Below are 22,126 nucleotides of genomic sequence, written 5' to 3'. Positions count from 1 at the left end.
AAAGAGCGTGACAAGTCCTAAAGCTATTAAACAGTTAGCTACACTTGGATACAACACCATTTCCCTTCCCACAGGTCCAGCCTTGGTATTTACTTAGACACCACAATAGTTTCTGATTTACTGACGGAATAAAGAATGGGTACTTACTCTCCCGGCAGAGGGAGAAAAAATTCTTTGTGCACAGGAATAAGCTTTGGTTAAATGCCAGAGGAGTGTTCCTATTGCAGCAAGACAAGGGTTGCTCTCATGTCAGCTGCTAAGTAGGTATATTCCTGTCTTTCTGTCCCACGGACTGGTGCAGTAGCTCCATTCACTTCGATAGAGCAGGAAAGTCCAGCAAGCCGACCAGAGGATGTACGGCAGCACTTGGTGGAACACGTCAACAGTGCCATCTCTCCACTTGTGCCCTTTTCCATGTTGGAAGGCCTTCGTGCTGATGCAGAAGTGAGGCGGGGGGTAGCCGTTATGTTAAGCAGAGTTTTGAAACTCAGTATCTTACCAAGCCGCAGCTTTGTACCAAGGTGACACGTGTGGGCAGAGACAATCTCCAGGTGGCTCCAGAAAGACACTCCTCTTGCTCACTCAGGTGCGTGTGATTTTCTCTGGAGGCATAAACCCCGTGTCCCCGAGCATTCGAAGTGCCACTCTGCCACTAGGACGGATCACCAACTGAGTAATGCTGCCATTGTTGAGAGACATCCGAAGCCAGCCTTCGGGAGGAAACTGCAACGCTCTACACGTACAGAGAGGGGAAAGCAGTTACTGTAATGACCTGAACTAATCCAGAGGCATCCATCAGGAAGCCGATAGTTCCTGTTTGCGCACATTAGAACAGGACAGCTCTGTGAGAGAGCTTTAACACACCATCTGTTTTATGCCAACACAGTTGGTGTGCCCATTATGGCTTGCACATTAATCTGGTTAAATGCGGCCACTGCATGCAAGCACACACCGCTGGTAATTTCAAATTTGAGTTAACAGATGGGCATGATTACTGGGAAGGGATTTAAAGTAATTTGTGGACTTTTCACATAGAAGATAGAAGATGCTGGTAAAACTAACAGTATGGACCTAATGCTTAAAATGATTTTCAACTTCTCTGTGTGGGGCAAGAGTCATGTTCTGATGGGAAGTTACAGAAGAACAGTCCACAGCACAAACGCCATGCTTCAAAGGGAGCCCACCTGTAATAGACATTCTGTAACCTCTCGCCTTTCATTCCAGGTCTCATTTGAACATGTTACTGGGCTTCATTTCTAAGAACGGGACTGAGGTTCAATTACCTGTCTATCTGTCTCTTCTCAACCTCTGTTAATTACAAAAAAAAAAGCAGGTGGAGCTTTTGACTTGAGACATAAAAGACCTCTGGCTCAAAGGAGGCTGGCGTGATCGTGCCATTTAGTTGAAGTTACTGCTTCCAGATGGCTCCTGCAGTCACATCAAGTATGGCCTACTGAGAACAATCTTAAATTCCTTTAACAAATGAATTGGCATGCTAGGTTCTGTGACACAGCTCACAGAAGGGATGCTCTACACATTCCCATTCTGCAGAGCCTTAATACAACAAGAAGAAAAGTTTGGGTTTATTCCCCACCTTTCTCTCCTGTAAGGAGACTCAAAGTGGCCTAAAAGCTCCTTTCCCTTCCTCTCCCCACAATAGACACCTGGTGAGGTAGGTGGGGTTGAGAGAGCTCTGAGTGAACTGTGACTAGCCCAAGGTCACCCAGCAGGAATGGAGGAGTGTGGAAACATCTGGTTCACCAGATAAGCCTCTGCCACTCAGGTGGAGGAGTGGGGAATCAAACCCGGTTCTCCAGATTAGAATCCACCTGCTCTTAACCACTACACCATGCTACACAAGACCATTCAGAGCATATAGCGTAACTACAGCCGCCACTGCGGCTTTTAGATCTTTAACCATTACAACAGCTCTCACTGCTCACTGCTGTCTTTCCAACACAGGCAATCTAAACAGCACTGTCTGTTTCTTTACACCTTCAGTACAGTTGAGCAGTTTTGCTATGCTACAGGTGGCAGAGTTAACCGGATACAACACCAAGAGCATTCACTGTGCTTTGCAAAGGAGAAGCCAGAAGGGAAAACCTACTTAGGAGCTAGAAGGTTACTGAGCCGTATGATAATTAATTCTTATCCAGTTTCAGCTCTGCTTTTTTTGGGCTGTTTAATGTGAAATGTTCTAAAGAAATTTATTTTGACTCTACAAGGCAACAGACACCACCTGGACTGAGAATTCAGAAAGTATGGATGGGTGGGGTCTACCCTGTTAATATCATGGCACTGTCAGGAATACCAGGAAACAACCTACTCTTTGGTAGGTGATTTGAAATTTCTGCAAGCCAGAGCAAGAGAAAAAAGCTTCATGTTCTCATGTTTTTTTCCCATTTTTAACATCAAAATTAATTTAGTATGGAAGGACTGTTATTTTGAAATCTGTACTCAAAATCGGGGATTACAGCAAAAGCTTAAAATTAATCTGGCAATCATATGTTGAGTGGGCAGCTGTTCATACAATACTGGGTGCTGATCCTTCCCAAGTACCTTAAACCTGTAAGTGCATCCGATTGCTCAGCACTAACAGACTGCTGTGCAATGCCCTAGCAGGAGTGGCCAACCTATGGTGATCCAGATGTTCATGGACTACAATTTCCATCAGCCCCTGCCAGCATGGGCAGGGTCTGATGGGAATTGTAGTCCATGAACATCTGGATCACCATATGTCGGCCACCCCTTCCTTGACCCAATTGAAGAGCCGCTCTCTCAGCGGGTACCTCCGCCCTCCCCGGCAGATTATTTCAGTCCCATAATTACCTGCATACTATATACCGGATGACATTGGCATGACAGACAAAGATTTCGTAGCTATCCTCTTCCTGCTTCACATCAGCTCTATGGATGTAGTTTCGAAACGCAGCTTCGATGCGAGCCCCGTCTTCATAATACTGCTGAGGACAGATGAAAAGTCATTTGACAGGGATATGCTTTTTAAAAAGAGAACGTTCTTTTCATCTTCACCTTGCAAGGTCAGAGTTGGCAGCTGAAAAGTATTCTGTCTTCTCGACAAACCCTAAGGAATACTGACCATACTAAAAAGTCCTGGATTACAACAACAGAGTCCAGAGGAAGTCAGGAAGTGTCAGATGGTGCTGAATGTAGCAACCCACCTATTCACAGGGACCGCAAGACTCTCAATGGACCAGGTTTGCAGGTACTGAGGGTCCTCAGTAACCAAGAAGCAATTCAATACATGCCTCTTATTTCCTTATATTCTTTGATTTACAGAGGTTGCAGTACAGCAAGAGCCAGACCATGACTGGGGTGGGCCTCATTCTTTGGAATAAAAAGCTACTCAGGCTAGATCAAGAGATAGGATGCAATTTGAGGGAATCTGTGCTAGAAAAACACATGTTCGGTGGGTCAAAAAAGACTGAGGAAATCTGTCTTAGCTATTTGGAATTACAGCACAAGATTAAACACTACTGCAGCAATCAGTCATCCAAAACTCTTACCACAGCTTCTGGCTTCCAGTGAGAGATGGGAGGGTTTGGCTCAATCGGAGCTCCCTCACACAGCAGGTCAGTGCTCACTTTCTTCACCCCTGAGGAGCAAAACACACACGCGTTGCAAAGCAAGCCTCTGAGCCCAGGAATATGGTGCAGTTTTTACAAGAGACTTCTTCAGGTGCCAGCCCCAGCACAAAATTCCACAAAAGCCACTGGATTAGCAGACACGGTCTGCTGATGGCGTCCTCCCCTCCCCTATCTTAACCTATCACAATATCTTTCTACTCTGTCCTCCTACAGCTTCCAACACACCACTTTATTTTATTTAAGGCACTTATACTAGGACATTCTTGGCTATGTGTCCACAATGCCGCTTCTCACTCCCCAATAAGGCACACTTCATTCCCTAAGTGTTCTCTGCATTTAAGAACATAAGAATATAATAAAAGCGCTTCTGGTTCAGACCAGTTGTCCATCTAGTCTAGCATCCTGTCTCACACAGTGGCCAACCAGTTTCTCTGGAGGTCCAACAGCAGGGGCAGAGAGACGGAAGCCTTCCCCGATGTTGCCCCGTGGCACTGGGATTCAGGGTCTTCACATGTTTGCCTTATCTAGTTTCTAGTGGTTTCATCGCTTGTGCATTTCTGAGCATTACTAAAATCTGCTCCTGAAGGCCCACAGACTGGATAGCAAACCTAAGGCAGAGCACCTAATCTTTCTAGCCAAATCTGTAGGAACGCTGCTGCCCCCCTGAGATAATGTTATAGTCCTTCTCCAAGGGTTGAAGTTCAAAGGTGTTTTGAAATCCTTCCTGCATGATTTATGGCAGCTGGACCTTGTTTCGTTTCCTCGCTGATGAATATGCTGTATCTCAGTCACCCTTTGCTCCTCAAAGCCATCCCAAATGCACACGTGTTTGTTCTAACACACTCCTGCCAGCTGCATAGCCTACAACTTTTTGAGTCCTTCATCAGAGCATTTATTGCATGGGAAGCTCCATCCTCTGAACCTTTTGCTCCTTCAACAGAGCTGTGAGCTTTTAGAAAACATCAGACCACTAAGCCAATATCAAACCCTGCCAGTCCCTCTCATGGTCGCCAACATTGCTGACCTTTTAATGTCAGAGCCCATGTGCATTTTACCAGGGGAAATTTCCATCAAGAGCTGTCAAACAACCTGCATCAATCACGACAGGTTGCCATCACTGATAATTGTGTTTTCTGCCCCACTATTTAAGTTACAGGAGCCACCAGTTACAAAGCTGGTGTCCTTGACCACATTTGTCAGGACAGCCTGAAAACCAGTCTAGTTACTGCTCTTTGGTTCAAGGGCAGTACTGTAGTTAACTGCTCCAGACTGAGTATGCTGTCGGTTAGGATAAGTCATATAAAGCTTAAGGGGGAAGAATCCAAAAAGTGAACTAAAAACAAAGACTAAAGTGCAGATATCAGCTTGCAGCCGTTTCCTTCATTTACAGCAGCCATTTTTGGTCTTTGAAAAAGTTTATTATGTGCCCAGGGTTTATCACAAACGGCTGGGGTCTTCTACATGCAAAAGGGCTTTTGTGTCTTGCAATGTGCATGGGGAAGAACTATATTCAAACATTTTTCCCCCTTTCTCCAAGCAGAAGCAAGTTGCAGAACTGCATGCATGCTTTGTCCAGCACGTTGTAGAGCAGCACCAGGTGCGACTTTCCTTCCAACAACTGGCTGAAAACCACACAAGCTATTTAGCAGAAATTCTACCCCAACAGGAGCACTCACCCGGAAGATGCTTGCTGATGATGTTGGTTGTTTCAGAAGCTCTGGTCATAGAGGAGTGTACGATTTTATCAAATTTCAGTCCCAAGCTGGCTAGCCTTTTCCCTGTCAACTCCGCTTGTTCACGGCCTAGGGAGCAGGATTACGCATGAGTTGCTAATACTTTCAGCTATGCATTTCTTTGGCACTTTTACAGAAAAACAGAAACACTGGTATAGCTCTCCCCCTTTTGTCTGTTTACAAAAACATGCAAGATTTTCAGAGTAAAATGCCACATTTAGTACAAAGCTGCCCCATCTCCACCATTAAGAAAACAAATCGACTGTTAACACTTTGGGGTGGAGTCCTACATTGACAATCTATCCTACCAACAACCCTATTGGCTTGGCTCAGCAATATGTTAAACACTGAGCTGAATCATGGGATTTGCCTACATAACTAATTTTCTCCCCTTGTATTAGAGGACGAGTAGAAGCCAGCTAGCACTGGGGCCAGAAAGCCAAGTGTTCTTTTATGTTCCCTACTAAACTATGTTCCTGCTGCTGAATACGGTTTTTCTGCCTGCAATGAACATAGAATTTAAGACCATTTTATTTTCACTTCATGAGTCACCTCATGCAGATCTCTGGAGAGGCTGCTTAAATTTACTATGTATAACGAATCACAAATAAGTGTCTGGGCATGCAGAGTGCAAGCAACCGTCACCCAGAGTAGTAATTTACACGACTTATCTACTACCATGTTTTAAATACCTAAAATAACAACTGTTACCACACAGGAGCAGACTTCTTTTCCAACACAGGTTCAAAGTGTCTCCGCAGGTTGTAACACGCATTCTACAGGCTCTATTGACAACAAGCACAAGCATGCAAAACTCAGGAAGTGGCAGACGTACATACCCAGGTGAGTCAGAGTTCTGTCTCTATCCACTTGCCCATCCAAGTTGTACTGCGAGTGGCGTATCAGGAATATGTGCCTAGTAGCTTTTGCTTTGTAGTGGTGCAGACGAGAGGAGAGCTCCTGTTCCCCGGTCTCCTCATTTTTCTTTTTCAGATTAATAAGAGCCACTGGTTCTCTCCTGAAAGCAATTTCAAAAGTTACCGCTTTGTACCAACACATACTAGGGTAGCTGAATATGCGCAGCTGCGTTCACTTCGGCAACACAGGTTCTTGCAGCCACATGCATAAGCTTCAGTTTGGATTGTACCAACATCCTCAATCACCCCTCAGACAAGTCCTCCTTTAAAAACTCAAGCGTTGCTGGCAACCAAGGTCAAAATAATTCATATTACAGTATCCCCTATTAGTACATATGGGTGTGAAAGTTAGGCAATGAAGAAAGCTGGCAGGAAAATGTTGACTCGTTTGAAATGAGGTGTTGGAGGAGACTTTTACTGATCCCATGGACTGCCACAAAGATAAATAACGGGGTTCTAGATCAAATCAAGCCTGAATTGTCCCTAGAAGCTAAAAATGACCCAACTGAGGCTACTGTACTGTATTTTGGTCACATTATGAGAAGACAGGACTCATAGGAGGAGACAGGAAAAGCTGAAAGCAGCAAGCCTCATCTCCAAGTTTTGAAAGAGAGGACAGAGAGGGACAGGCTGGCCTGGCAACAGTTTGCAAGTCCAAAGAGAAAAGGTAACGTACACAAAAATAAATTTAAGCACCGTGGGGCAATTAGTGATGTTTTAGAGGTAGGGTTCTTTGCCCTATCACAGATCTCCAAAGAAATATTGTACTTAGAAATGCCCAAAGAGATTGGGCACAACCAACCCAAGAGATTTTTGACCTTTATCCTTTGACCAACACCACCTCCATGCAATATCACAATAGGATTATGCAAGCCTAACCGATCACAAAAATGTTTTGCCATTTAGCAGGAGTTTGTGAGGAGAAGCTGCTGTGCAAAGAACACAGCTATGGAACAAACATTAAGCTTCCGGGTATCTGGGACTATTTGCTGATGCATGTTTTCTGGACCATTTAATGCAACACTCTGATTGCATCATCTTGTCCCTTGAAAAAATCCAGACTGATGGTGGTAGAAGCTAAAACCTAAAGACCTTTAATCCTTCACTTTGCTTACAGACCAGTTCATTTTTCATTTCCTTTTGCTGCCTTGGCTTTTAGCGGTACAGCAAACAGAGTTCTTGGCACTAAATTTCTTGGGCCTCCAAATTTCATTAAGCACAGAAATAGACCTTATACGAAAACCACTAATCTCTTTAGCTTCTAGAATAGAATTAGGTGGCTGCCAAAAAGCCTACAGCAAAGGATTCCTACCATGGCATGTGCCCAATCTACGTTTACAGTTTGCTGGAAAGTAGTTCTACAGCCCAGCCGCCCATTCATCTTCTAGTTAGCATTTCACTAGGTTGAGAAGGCACGACATATCAGTCAAGATTGCAAAACGTACCACTCAGAGCAGCTGACTCTACAGTTAAAAGAAATATTAAGTGGTGCAGTCTTAAGAAATGTGCAAATATTTTATAGGATGGTTAGGATATACCTTCCTGAATCCCCAAAGTAACACCATTGCAAATACGTACGGTTGCTATTAAAAACAGTCACATTTACCTAGAAATCTTATGATTCAAGCCCGGCAGCAATGACCCTCATATTTATACGTTTTCCTTTATGCAAACAATAAAACATACGGTGCCGTCCAAAGGGTTGGGTGCCTGGGTGCAGTGACACAGCCACTCCGCCTCGCCATTCCCAAGGGGGCTTTCCAGCGGCATGGGAGGCAGAAAACACAAAAAAGCCTCCCTGCCACCAGAAAGCCCACATTGGGCTTAATGGAGTTATGCCATTGAAAAGATGGCATAAGTCCAAAGACCCAGCTGCAAGCATAACAGAGGCAGCAGCTGGGTAGAAGCCAACTACTGTCGGTTCCTCCCACCCCCAGTCATGTCTCCAGACCGTTCCTGCTTCACCAGTGACAGCGCAAGGAGAAATGGTTTCATTTCACTCAGCACTGCGTTCCACCAGCATGGAGAGCCATGGTGGCTGCCCATCAATGGATACCCCCCTCCGCTGGGGCAAGTGCCCTGAGGAGGGCAAATCCTCCAGTTTAGCCCCACACCGTCCCCAGTAGCTTATTTATCCCCCCGCCCTTTGGATGGGGCCGATAGGCTGGAGATCAGAAAGCATGAACTGGCTTCCAAAATCTCGCTCTTGAAAAAGTTATTGAATCAAACGCATGCCAATTCTTCCAAATGGTTTAAGATTTTTTTACACAGGGGAAAGCAATGAACAGCCTCAAAAGCTACTACGTTTTGTTCAGTAGGTCATGCCAGACTATCAAGTACTATTTCCAAAACTGTTTATCATGGCAGTCTGGAAGTGATTCATCTGTTATTTTTTTCCTCCCCCATTAATTCTTGCAGAGTAATTTCCCGTCCCTGGCTTCCTAAATCAAGCTAATCATTTCTCCTCAAGCTAAGATGAGGGGTCACCCTTCCATATTTCACAGATTAGTTACAGTGCATTTTGGCTTCTAGCAGCATCTCAAAGTTTAACATATTTATTATGGCATTTGTTTTCATGAGCCAGAACCATTTTGCTAGATGAAGTGTTGCACTCAGCTAGCAGAAAGATTGAAACCCAGGGCTACTAACAGCAGAAGGGTGGTGGAATGGAATTACAGGGGCCTGAATGCCCGGTTTTCCCCAGGAGGAAGTATGTTGTGTGATACCACGGAGCACAAATTCAGAACAATGGACCTCCCCGGGAGCAGAATAGGGACAAAGGATTCTTAGCTCACCACAGAGGCTAAGTTTCTGCCCCTAAGCAGGTCCCCTCTGATTCGTCCAGCTGCACGTTTCATTTCATTCTCTTTTGAAATACTGTGTGCCGTTCTAGAGATCTCGCTTCAAAAAGGACGGGGGCAGAATGCCACAGGTGCAGAGGAGAGCAGCCTGGAGACAAGCCCCAAGGGACTTGGGAAGGTTCAGTCTGAAAAAGAGGATGTGGGGGGGGGGGGGCACAGTGTTGCTCTCTTTAAGTGTCTGAGAGACTGTCACTCAGGGAGTTGTTCTTGCGAGCAGCAGAGGACTTGCAGTAACGAGTATAAATTATGTGCAGAAAAGTACCAGTAGAGCTGAAAATTGTTGTGTGTGTGTGTGTGGGGGGGGGGGAAGGATTACAGTAAGTTGTTCAGCTTCTGGGTATGGTGAGACTTCTGGGTATGGTGAGATCCCCCTCACTGGTAGTATCCGCTGGTCAGAAACCTGTCAGGGATACTTTAGCCTGATCCTGAATTGACAGGGGGTTGGACTAAATGGCATTTATGGCCCCTTCCAACTCTATGTCTCTATGATCTAATCAAGTATATCAGAGGTCTCCTGTTTCAAATGATTCTACATCATCTTGAACACTTGGAAAGACAAGTTATGCCATAAATGCAGACCCCAGCTCTGTTGGTGAACCCAAACGGTATCTCCAGAAACAAAGGAGATGATACAGAACTCTTTGAAAAGCTATTACTTGGGAAATCATAAAGTAAAAAGTGCTGTATGTATAAGGCCTATTACTGGGGATTCAAGGATCAAAAGGAATTAACAGCAGAGTTGCCACAGAATGTATTAAATAAGAAATAAATTATGTCTGCTGGGTTACATTTTAGGATTATTTTTTAGGTCAAGGGTGTTTAAGCCAAAACTGTAAGTCCATACCCATTTAAATTGCCTTGGAGTTTAACTGAATGAATCCTCTTCCTATCGGAGATGATTAGCACACGGCCCAATTTCCACCCTTCACCCCAGGCACAACAGCATTTCAACAAACAAGGCCAAAATGTAAACAACAGCTCACACTTCATTAGGACTCACATACTACAATTCTGCCCCAAAGGAAGGACAAATTCCAGGGAATAGCTATGTTCCTTCATATTCAGCAAACTGATGGAGAAGTGCAATGGGATCCCTCATACTAATTGGATGCACTGTATTTGTTGCATTTGTTGTTAGCTGTGATATGAACCTACAAGACCAAAATAGTTTCATACACATGCAAGCAGTCCCCCTGACTGAAAGTTTGCAGTCCAAACCACTGATACATGGTACCCATGAACTTTTGAGCAATCCCCATAGGAGGGGTTTCAATGGAAGATAGTAAATTTAAAACTCATTTTATCAATCAGCATGTATACAGATCTTCCATCCGGGTTCTAACCAGACCTGTTATCTCCTTAGCATCATGCACCTTTCAACCATATTTTGGTGAAATAACGTTTCAAGCTGGTTGAACCTTTGTGAGCTTTCGGATTACATATTACGGATAGGGGCTATTCTACTGGCTGCAGAGCAAGTTTTTTCTTAGCTCTCACCTCCCCAGATATTGGAGATTTTGAATTTTACAGATGGACTGGAAGGGTCTGGATTTTAGACCCACTAGTTCTGATAAAATCCAGAATCAGCAGTGTGGGTGAACCGTTGCGCTCTCAAAAACAGCTTCCCTCTACTCTTTAGTTCTTCTTATTCTTTTTCTCCCTTTCTTATTTTCTCCCTTTCTTATCTTTTTTTTTATTTTTCAATAACGTGGATATATTTTCCACTGAGTAGGACTATCACACTAACTCCTTGTCTTTTTATTGTTCGTTATGCTAAATATTTTGTAACCTCCCAATTCCCTATAAAATCAATAAAACAAAACTTTTTTTAAAAAAAGAAAAGAACATATTTTGGTGTTCTGCACCACCCAGAAAATTATATTCCAACACAATGCAGCGGGTAGAATGTTGGACTTTGACTGGAGAAGGACTCAAGTTCAAATCTCCACTCTTCCACAAAGATTACTAAGAAACTTGGCCAGCGACAATGCCTTGTTCTTTACAGGAAGAACCCATCTTGACAAGAATGGCGGGCTATAAATCCAAAAAATAAATAAATCATAGAACTGGAAGAGACCTCAAGGGCCATCATCCAATCCCCTGCAGTCCAAGAACACACAATCAAAGCACTCCTGACATATGGCCATCCAGCCTCTCTTTACAAACATCTAAAGAAGGAGAGTCTACCACACTCCGAGGTAGTGCATTCCACTGTCAAACAGCCCTTGCTGTCAATAAGTTTTTCCTGATCTTTAGGTGGAATCTCTTTTCCTTCACTTTGAACCCATTCCTCCTGGTCCTAGTCTCTGGAGCAGCAGAAAACAAGCTTGCTCCCTCATCAACATGACATCCCTTCAAATATCTCAACATGGCCATCATGTCACCTCTTAACCTTCTCTTCACCAAACTAAACATACCCAGCTCCCTAAGTCTCTCCTCATAGGGCACGGATCCCAGACCTTTTACCATAATGAACTGGGATTTAAAAAATATAAATAAATCTATTTTCAGGCACTGTGAGTCATAAAATAAACTAGAATACGAGTTTGACAATTCCTATCAAGGATCATAATCACACACACACCCTGTTTTAATTATTCAAAATGCAAAAACAACCATGCAGTACCACACTGAGAAAAGCCAATGCAGATTAGAATCCACATTTCAACCATACGAGCAGCTGGAAGGATTAAAGTAAATCCTGATTGTTAAATGGCACTCTTATCACCTTGTACTAGCAGAGTGCCCTTTTAACAGAGGCCGTCACTTGAATTAGATAATCTGCACACCAAAAAAGAATACATGTGCGCCAAAGTTTTTCACCCATCCTTATAAACACTCTTCAAATATAAAAATGACAGGAATCATAAAGGGCTTAATTCAGAACTCCTGTTGATCCACATGCAGATGTAGCATATACTTTATTAACTAACTGTCTTTTAGCTGGATGAGTGATAGACATAGCCCATCCATAGTAAATCAAGGACATCCCTGCAGACTGGACTAAAATAAAATGCTTTTTAAAATAAAATGAATTTTTAGAAAAAATTATATAGTGCAACACTACCCAGTGTCATGCTCTAGTAAGGCCATACAAGTCAGTGGATTTAAAAGGGTGCAACTGTCAGGAATGGTAGTCATGATCGATGTGCATTTCTGGCTCCAGGCTGGGGCTGTAAACTAGTGGGTGATGGTATCTGAAAGGTTCAAATGCATCCCTGTCAACGTAACTGCTTTAGATATATGTTCCTTGCCTGCTAAAATGGCCCATGCGGAATCCGCCTCTCATTTTTTGGGAAAATGGGAAGGAGGATTGGTGTTGGATAAAGGGGGTGTTGAAGCCAGGTCCTGCAGAGCTGGCTTCCTGTAAGCTAGCTGCTTCCTTACCTTCCAATAAACTCTACTGATCAACAGATCCACAGTCCGTTTACGGTTCCAAGGGTCCAGATCTAACAGCAACTCTGCTTAGAATCGGCACCGTCTCTTAAAATTTAAACAGTAGAATTGTATGGTGTACGGTTAAATGTCACACTATGTAATTAAAGAACTCGAAAAAACTATATCTGAAATGTTGCACAGTGTGTATCATCAACAAAGACTACACTAGTTGTCACACACACTGGGTTGCAGCTGCAAGAGACACCAATCTGTACATCATAAGAAGGATCACCCACTCTGTGTTCCTGGTTCCCTTTGCACACAGTAGTCATCCTGATTCTTTTATTTATTGTTTATATTTGTATCCCGCCCTTCCTGTCTAGCAGGGCTCAGAGTGGCTTCCAACAAACGATACAACCACAATAATCACAACTATTAAAGCCCCAACAGGTAAACTCAACCTCTTATCTCTGACCCATAAAAAAAGATTGTGTATTAAAATCAGCACTCCAGTTTAAGATCGATAATGACCCTACAGAAAACCGGGAGGGTGGGTGGGGGGGTTTGAGAATAACAGCTAGCAACTGTCCAGGTCATAGGTGTCAAACTCGCGGCCCTCCAGATGTTATGGACTATGCATTATGCTGGCAGGGGATGATGGGAACTGTAGTCCATAACATCTGGAGGGCCGCGAGTTTGACACCTGTGGTCCGGGTGATGATTCAGAAACTCTATACACGTGTATCGAAAGCCCCCCCCTGGTCTTCCTGCGCGCACGTCAACGGCGGGCTGACACGGGTTGCCAGTTCCACGTGAGAACCGGCTCTTCCAGTCATTCCCCCCTCCCTTCGTACCTGTCCCAGTTGTTGTCCCAGTAGCCGCAGCCGTTGCTGCTCCTCTCGAGCCACCCAGGAGCGGCGGGGCAAGAAGCGGCCGGCGAAGGCAGAAGCAGCAGCCCCTGCGGAGAGGCGGCGGGTGGAGGCGCCGAGACGGGCTCCGGAACGTCCCCCCCAGCCTTGCCCGCCGGCTGCGGCTGCTGCTTGCCGATGGCGACCGAAGACAGGAGGACGGTGCCGCCCGCCAGCCCGCAAGCGGCGGCTGTCACCGCGACGACCCGCCGGAAGGCCATGAAGGAGCGGGGGGGAAAGGCGAGGGAAACCGGCGGGAAAGCAGCGCCGTCTTATCCGGGCAGAGGCGGCCGGCAGCGGGCAGCCCGCCCCGTCACGCCCCCTCACAGCGCCGCCCGGGCCGGCCTTGCCCAGGCAAGGCGAGGCCAAGAGAGGAGGCCGCTCCCGCCTTCGACGGAGCGCCGCGCGGGACAAGATTCCTCCGCGGTCCTGAGGAGGAGGGGGGCGCTCTGAGGGGAGGGGGGGACGCCTTCCACACTGGCCCGGGTTCTAATCCAGGCGGGGCCAGGTTTACCTGTAGGCCGAAGCCTGGGCCTCAAAATCGAGGAGGCCTCCTGCCTAATGTATATTATTTTTGACACTGACATAGGCCTTCCTTACACACTCTGTCGTAACACGCTGTAGTCTCTGAGCAACCCTTGCAGTAATTCTCATTGCACCCCGCTCCAGAATAATATTGCTTTAAGTCGATAACTCGACGCTAGGGTTGATTTCTGAATTGATGTTGGCCTTCTAGGACTTCACTGAAGTGGACCCCCTTTCATGGCTTAATTTTGTGGACCCCATTTTCCTCTAGTCGTGAGAGTGGGAGATTGGGAGGGGGCTCACAAATGGAATAGCCTAGTGGCGAACCTTTGGCACTCCAGATGTTATGGACTACAATTCCCATCAGCCCTTGCCAGCATGGCCAATTGGGCTGGGGCTGATGGGAATTGTAGTCCATAACATCTGGAGTGCCAAAGGTTCGCCGCCTAGGGCCCCTTTAGTCTGAAGTTGGTACTGAGACCGTTATCCAAACCTGGAGTAGGGGGCGCAAATTGGCTTCTGGGAGCAGTGCACTGGCCATGGCAGCGGCTTTGCCCTCCCTGGGGCACTTCCCCTGGCAGAGGGGCGATCTAGCCGGGATGGCGCTGGACGGTACCCATGGTGTATCTAACCCAGCATCTTGGTTCATACAGTGTTTAAGCACCTCCATAATAGAAAGGCTGGTATGTCGCAATGCCACTTGCCTGAGGTTGATAATAGAGGTATTATGCCCTTTGCACAACGTTTGTTGGCTAACCACTGTAGAAAATGGAGTGCTTAACTAGATGGATGCCAAAGTCATAGTCTGCCTAGGGCACCAAAAACCTTTTCACTGGATGGGTCAACATACCAAGTAAATGTGGACTTGTGGGTCACCACCATATCAAAAGGTTGGAAAACTGCTGCTTTAATCAACTTGGCTATTTGGCAATTGACAGACTTGTCTTTCATGATTCTATAATGCCTGCTTAGTTTTGCTGCAACAGACTCTGGGGCGACAACACATATGCCTGTGCTTAAGAAACAATTGCCTTCGACAATACATAGATAAGACTTTGTTTTTTGAGATGCCTGTGCCAATACACACACACACACACACACACAAAGAATATTGGGACAACTTAAACGTGATTATATGTTATTCTCCGCTTTTTAAAAAGATAACTGCTATAGAGTAAAATAATCGTAATATAAATTGTAAACCCAATATAGCACAATAAAACACAGCATTAAAATGCATAATTGATTGTGCTGCAGGCAAATGTGGACTAGTAAAGAGAAGCTAAAGGCTGCTGAACTCAGCTAATTCAGAACAAACACAAGAATATTTCCAAAGAGTAGTTAGACTTTTAGCAAACACAGACATAAGTCTTGTGATCTCATAGACAGGTTTATTGTGGGATAAACCTTCATGAGTTAAATGGGCTCTTAAGCCACTAAAGTTTATAACACAGTAAATTTAGCCTTGAACGTTTCTCTGTTCAAGGAGGTCAGGAAAACACTCTCCTAGCTTTCCGCAAACTATACAAAATTGAATTATTCGATACAGCTTTTGTGCAAAGGCAAATAGTGTTATACTTTGGAAAAAGGTTCACAAATTATTTGAATAAATTATCAGAGACTGTGTAGTGTAGTGTATCTACAGCTTATTTTAAATAGGACACTAATTTTTGTATGCCATAATGTGTTGTGACAACTCTCATGCCTGGATTCAGTTCTTTCTATGGTTCCAAACTTCTAAAATCCTGCTACACGAGAGCTAGTGCGGTGTAGTGGGTAAGAGCAGGATATTCTAATCTGGAGAACCAGGTTTGATTCCCCACTCCTCCACCTGAGTGGCAGAGGCTTATCTGGTGAACCAGATGTTTTCTGCACTCCTACATTTCTGCTGGGTGACCTTGGGCTAGTCAGAGTTCTTCGGAACTCTCCCAGCCCCATCAACCTCACAAGGTGTCTGTGTGGGAAGAGGAAGAGAAAGGAGTTTGTAAGCCACCTTGAGTCGGATATAAATCCAAACTCTTCTCCTTCTTCATGAATGTTCTATTTTGTTGCTTGTACTGACTCACAATGTGTAGTTCACCTTGAGTCCCTGCACGAAAGACGGACTATAAATAACATAAGTAAAAAATCAATAGTAATGCACACACCCTCCCTCTTATTGGTAATAGATCACTCAAGCTCTGAACACCCCCAAAAATATTCATTTATTTTATTTACATTAAGTACATCATGATACCTATATTGTGCAGTTATTGAGATATGTGTACATTTAATCTTACATAATCTCAATTCATGACTGGTTGACAAATGCAAATTACATTCCTCACTGTGCTTAGTGGAATGCAGCTAAATGTATAAACTGATTAAGCAGCAGAGGGGCGTTGTTCTGACCTCAGATTTTAGCTGGTCGCCCCAAGAATCAGAACTTAACCTGCAGCTTGTCACTGAGCAGGGTCTGGCATTAACTATGTCAGTTAAGGTCTGTAGCTTTGCAAACTGACTGATCCAGCAAAATTGTCTTTCCAGACCCCGCAGCTTAAGCAGGCTGGGATACAATTGAGTCCAGCTGTATTGCTGATGGGTGTCGGAGCTCCTGAGGCAGTTCTGCAAAGACTCACCCGCACTGCAAGGCTGTACCCTGGTATTGTGTGATGCCAGCCTGGCCTTTTGCCTCCTTTGTGCCATTTCAGCCCAGGCCGTTTGCCACGAGTATTCCTGTGGATTGGAAGAAGAGGGTCATCGTGGGGGCTGCAGGGACCAGCTTGAGTCCTGCATGGCAGATACTTGGAGAGGCTTCCCTTGCAGGCTCCGGCAAGGCAGCCTCTAGCACTGTGGAGGTATCATCCGCAGGGGAGGGGGGCTGCAGTACCAGGCCCTTCCTGAACCTTCTGGTCCTTTCCAGTCCCTGCCCATGGCTCCTCCACCAGAGATGCTGAGTCAGCAGTGGCGTAGGAGGTTAAGAGCTCGTGTATCTAATCTGGAGGAACCAAGTTTAATTCCCAGCTCTGCCGCCTGAGCTGTGGAGGCTTATCTGGGGAACTCAGATTAGCCTGTGCATTCCCACACACACCAGCTGGGTGACCTTGGGCTAGTCACAGCTTATCGGAGCTCTCTCAGCCCCACCTACCTCACAGGGTGTTTGTTGTGAGGGGGGAAGGGCAAGGAGATTGTCAGCCCCTTTGAGTCTCCTGCAGGAGAGAAAGGGGGGGGGGATATAAATCCAAACTCTTCTTCTTCTTCTTCTTCAGAATCACTGATTGGGCTGGAGTGAGGTCTTGACTGGTGTGTTTCCGATGGTAAAGGTAACAGACAGTATTGGGTGTGAGTTGTACTCAACAGTAGAGCACCTGTTTTACATCTAAACTGTCCCAAGTTCGATCTCAGCGTCCCCAGTTAAAAGATAGTAGGCGAGGAGAAAGATCTCTAACTTAGTTCATGATGAAACTACTGCCAAAGTAGACACAGTTGACATTGGTTGCCCAGCGGTTTTATTTATTTGAAATGTTTCTATGCCACCTCTTCAGAGTCCTCCTTGAAGCAGCTTACAATTAAAAAAACAAAGTAAAAAAAAAGCCCCAAGGAGAATAAAAAACCCCTATCCATAAAACAGAGGGGACCACTTAAAATATGATAAGATAAACCCCTAATTAAAAGCTTTGGTAAAAAGGTATTTTTTTAGCTTGGTGTCTAACAGAGAATCAAGTAGGTGTCTGATGAGGCTCCTGTTTTCCTTTGTGTTCTGAATCACAATGTAAGTCACCAATCTCAGACTCTTTAGAATTCTTGACTTCATCTTTCACATAGACACACTTTTCTTCTTTTACTGTTTGCGATTATCAGGTGAACGGCCTTCTAAATGAGTTAATCCCTTCAGGAGCCACAAGAGTGTTGTTTTGGCTAAAAATGGATCAACACACTTGAACACAAGATCCCAAACTCACATATCATCTAATAAGCCTCTCCCTCAAATATGTCACAACTTTGCTACTCTCTCCTTCCTTGTTGGTTTGTGTAAGACCCCAAAGCTGGTGTTAGCACAGTGTCCAGAGTACTGCTTAGAAATAACTAGATGTTCATAGCTGAAGCACTGTGCCTCAACTGCACCCCCAATTCTTTAATATAGTGATAATAATACTGATTCATTTTATGCAAATATTGTAAGCATTAGTGGTAGAAAGTTAAGTCACAGCAGACTTATGGTGACCCTGTAGTTTTTTCAAGGCCACAGCCAAAGAGAGGTGGTTTGCCATTGCCTAGCTATCGTGGGCTTCCTTGGTAGTCCCCCTCCCCGCGCCAAATACTAACCAGGGTCAACCTGCTTAGCTTCTGGAATCTGATGTGCTTAGCCTAGCCTGAGCCCTTGGGGGGAGGGCGGCAAATCTAAAGAAAGAAAGAAAGAAAGAAAGAAAGAAAGAAAGAAAGAAAGAAAGAAAGAAAGAAAGAAAGAAAGAAAGAAAGAATGAATGAATGAATGAATGAATGAATGAATGAATGAATGAACAGATGAGTCAGTCAGTCAGTCAGTCAGTCAGTTAATGAAATTGTTACACCAATATAATGTGTATGGAGTGCCCTGAACACTGAAGGTACTATTCTGAAATGAAGCATGATCTTAAAAAGTACATGAAATAGTGGGGTGTGATTTGTAGTCCAGAGCAAAGGATTGGAGACTCACAATTTGTGCATGGAGAAAGGTGTTCTTGTGTTTCCTTTCTTCTGTTGCTGGGGTTACAAGCCCCCTTCCCCCCACATACACACACACAAGATGGAGAGAGCTGCATCAGAAATGCTTACTTCTGTGCTAACTGTTTACAAAGGGGTAGGGGAAGAGGAGGTGAAGGTTGTACAGTTAGTGACAAACATTGTGAACTAAATGATGTAGATGACTCCAGGGAGGCATTCTTCATATGTAATACTAAGGAGTCTGGGTTTATCTCTAGCAGCAGCTGCAGAAATTCTTTTGCTTTCAAGTTTTTTTAAAAGGACAACACTGACCTCTAGAGGTTCATTTTTTTTGTCAGGTACAAAAGAATTGGCTGTGGAATAAATAGTTGTTGAATCTGTAAATTGTATTGCTGATTGCTAAGTGCTGTCAAGACCATCCCAATTTATGGTAACCCTGTGAATTAATGACCTCCTAAAGGTCCTATCATTAATGGCCTTGCAAACTGCGGGCCAATGGCTTCCTTGATAGAGTCAATCTATCCCATGCTGAGTTTTTCTCTTTTCTTGCTGCCTTCAGCTATTCCTTTTGAATTGTTATCATCGCATTCTGGTACACGTATACACTCAGCCTTACTGTTAGATGTTCTCAGGGCCAAACCAGAGGTGGGATCCAGCAGTTTCTCACAGGTTCCCGAGAGCAGGTTACTAATTATTTGTGTGTGCCGAGAGGGGGTTACTAATGGGTGATTTTGCCACGTGATTTTTGCCCCTGAAGTTACCCTCCTCACTTTTCTCTCAGCAGCAGTAAAGCTGTACGCAGAACTTGAAGCAGGTGCTCTAGCAGAAGGTGCACCAGCGTGCGCAAGGTTCATGCTTCTGCCAAGTGCATTCAAGCTCTCCTGCCCAAGCGGACCGTGGGTGTGCAGTGGCTGCATCCTTGCCACAGCCCCGCCCCGGGATGCCTGGCCACGCCCCTGTCATGCCCCGCCCAGCCCCATTGGCGCTACGCCAAGTTTGAATCCCACCACCATGGGAACCTGTTACTAAAATTTTTGGATCCCACCACTGGGCCAAATCCAATGAGATATGCTAGGACATCCAGAAAGGGTCGAACAGGAAGCTCCCTCATCATTGTAAAGCTGCCATGTCATTCTTGTTCCCCACTTTGACCCTCAGTAGTGGGGGAAAGATTCTCAGGATGTATTTCTTCTGTGCTCCAGAAAGTTTTCTGCTGGGAGGCTGAAATTTCTAAACATAAGTCTAAGATGTCGTAAAGCTGCCTCAGGGAGTCTGGAATATGCCCAAATCCTATTGCAAATTTGTGGAAAATTTTTAAAAATTCAAATAGTTTAAAGAGGTGTCATAAAAATGCTTTGAATCATAGGATTAAGGTTTGGCTCGTTTCTCTCTCTCTCTCTCTCTCTCTCTCTGGTCCAAGGACAAACTAATCCTTGACCTTTTTTTTATGTGTAAAAGTTTATGAGTTTTATGTGTAATCAAATACAGAGAGTGTGTTTTCTTTTTAAAAAAACAACAACGCTCTGACTTTCAGAAAAGCCATTTGGTTTCTCTTGGCTGCCTTAAAACATTGAAACAAACTGAGGAACACTGCCAAGAGATAATTCCCAGACACACAATCACCTCAGCCTTTTTTTATAATGGGTTCTATCCAAACTCTGAAAGATTTAGCAAGGATATCTTACCAATAATAAAGGGATGGGATATTTGACAACAACCCCTCCACCAAGAAAGGAGAAGCACACACAAAGTCCTGCTCCCTTATTGCTGGAGGGTTTGTTGGACATTCCATCCCTGCCCTGGAGATACGGACATTCCGTTGCATCTGCCCTCAACACCCCTCCCCCCCCATTCTAGGCTCCTTACTGTATTTCTCTACCCCACTTCCTCATGCGTGGCTTTACTTCGCTAGTATTGTATGGCGAAAATGCTATATTTCCTTTAATACACAAAATGGTATAAATTCGCCCTTGCTCTGTTCTCATGCAGGGATCAGTATAATTTCAGCACTTGTTAAAAATAGATCCATCAGGCATGCAAAATTATTAGCACAGTTGTCAATTTATGAATATCTTGGTCCAAATATTTTTTTAACGTGACATTGATAGACACTCAGCAGAACTAGACCATATTGTGTGTTATGCAAACATATTGCACAGGAGAATTATAGAGCATAGAGGATGAATGGGTACTCATGGGAATTAAACCCACGTAGGCTTAAACATCTTTCAGATCAATTTAAAGGAATGCAGAAATTAAGACAACAAACCCTGATAAATAATAAAATATTCTGCAGATTCTGCTTTTAATTAGCATTTCTACATGTGCTACCATTTTCCAGCCTTTAAATCAAATTAGTTTCTAAACCAGAATTGGTAGTTTGCTATTGTCCAAATCAATGGTGGCTGTAAGGGAATTCTGAATGTTAATCAAATACTAAGGGCAGTTTTGCGTACACACTCTAATTGTGGCACTCTGAATCACAGAGTTTGTGACTCTCCCAAATCTACAGTGTTGAAAATGTGGAATCAGTCAAAGCCATAGCACTGTATATAAAAGTGAGACTATCTGTGCATAGTCATGTGCAGTTTAGCATTCTTGTTTGTTGTACCCAAGAGAAGTCAAAGTTATCGAGTGAAGGAGAACCAAGTGTGAATCCTACCCACACCCATTAAACTCTATAGGTGGACTTGTGCGTGTGTGTATAAAGTGCTGTCAAGCCCACATGGTCTTTCAAGGTAAGTGATTAACCAGAAGTGGTTTGCCATTTTCTTCCTCTGCAAAGTCTTCCTTGGTGGCCTCTCTTCTGAGTACCACCCCTACTTAGATTCCAAGCCCTGATGGGATCAGGTTACACTATATACCATTCAACCTCACTATAGGGGATCTCACAGTAAGTTTATCTTTTCTCAAGGAGGTCTAAAGTGGTAAACACCATCCCTTCCTCTTTATCTTCACAACAGTCCTGTGAAGCAGGTTGGACTGAGAGACAGGGATTGATTCACCACTAGCCAATGAACTTCATGGCAGAATGGTTCAGTAGTAAAACCCACATTTTCTCCTGCTTCTCCGGTTATAAGCTTTCTGGTAAGAGGTGTTGGGGGAAAACCCTTTCTTACCTGAGACTTAGGACAGTTAGCATAGGTGGTACTAAGCTAGAATAATAGATCTAGGAATCTCCCAAGGTCTCCGTTTGCAAACCCACCCTCCCAGCAAGAGCTCTTTGCCTGGCGCCCCGACGCTGTCACCTCAAACCTCTTTGGGAACTCAGGGCTGGGGAGAAAAGCAAAGTTTGCCATTCTCCCTGAACCGAGATAGCATGCCAGCCTAAAATACATTTCCCTTTCCGATAGAGTTCAGCAAGCTCAAGATCAGGACCTTGGTGTCCCTGGCGGAGGAAAGGCTTCTCTTCTCAGAGCCATCGCCCTAAACAGAATTTAGATTTTTAAAAAAGGAACTGCACTTTCAGTAAAATCCACGCAGTTGATGCCCTTTAAGATTTAAACCCATGTA

At 44.5% G+C, this 22,126-nt stretch overlaps 1 protein-coding gene across 2 annotated transcripts; it reads right to left on the bottom strand.

Annotated features, from left to right (window-relative positions):
• Nucleotides 1-287: 287 nt before the first annotated feature.
• On the bottom strand, nt 288-13,787 carry PGAM5 (PGAM family member 5, mitochondrial serine/threonine protein phosphatase). 2 transcript variants are annotated; one of them, XM_048514889.1, is made up of 6 exons: nt 13,352-13,787; nt 6,181-6,359; nt 5,285-5,410; nt 3,528-3,616; nt 2,830-2,963; nt 288-733 (listed from the first exon to the last, which is right to left on the bottom strand). In XM_048514889.1, the coding sequence occupies exons 1-6, from the start codon at nt 13,624-13,626 to the stop codon at nt 583-585; spliced, it is 954 nt and encodes a 317-aa protein (XP_048370846.1). In that variant the 5' UTR covers nt 13,627-13,787; the 3' UTR covers nt 288-582. The 2 variants fall into 2 exon arrangements, with proteins under 2 accessions (XP_048370846.1, XP_048370847.1); XM_048514890.1 differs by having other exon boundaries at nt 2,830-2,960.
• Nucleotides 13,788-22,126: the final 8,339 nt, after the last annotated feature.

The sequence above is a fragment of the Sphaerodactylus townsendi genome, linkage group LG13, assembly GCF_021028975.2.
Source record: "Sphaerodactylus townsendi isolate TG3544 linkage group LG13, MPM_Stown_v2.3, whole genome shotgun sequence".
In the NCBI taxonomy this organism is placed as follows: Eukaryota; Metazoa; Chordata; class Lepidosauria; order Squamata; family Sphaerodactylidae; genus Sphaerodactylus; species Sphaerodactylus townsendi.
The sequence above is the reverse complement of the archived record's forward strand: the minus strand, read 5'-3'. Positions and strand labels throughout refer to the sequence as shown.

Bases quoted from the DNA above. Each gene is read 5' to 3' on its own strand.
- PGAM5 (XM_048514889.1), bottom strand. From the start codon at position 13,626: ATGGCCTTCCGGCGGGTCGTCGCGGTGACAGCCGCCGCTTGCGGGCTG. The intron at 6,360-13,351 runs GTACGAAGGGAG...AATTGCTTTCAG, and splicing joins TGGGACAACAACTGGGACAG to GAGAGAACCAGTGGCTCTTA. The intron at 734-2,829 runs GTAATTATGGGA...CTGTACGTGTAG, and splicing joins ATCCGGTATATAGTATGCAG to AGCGTTGCAGTTTCCTCCCG.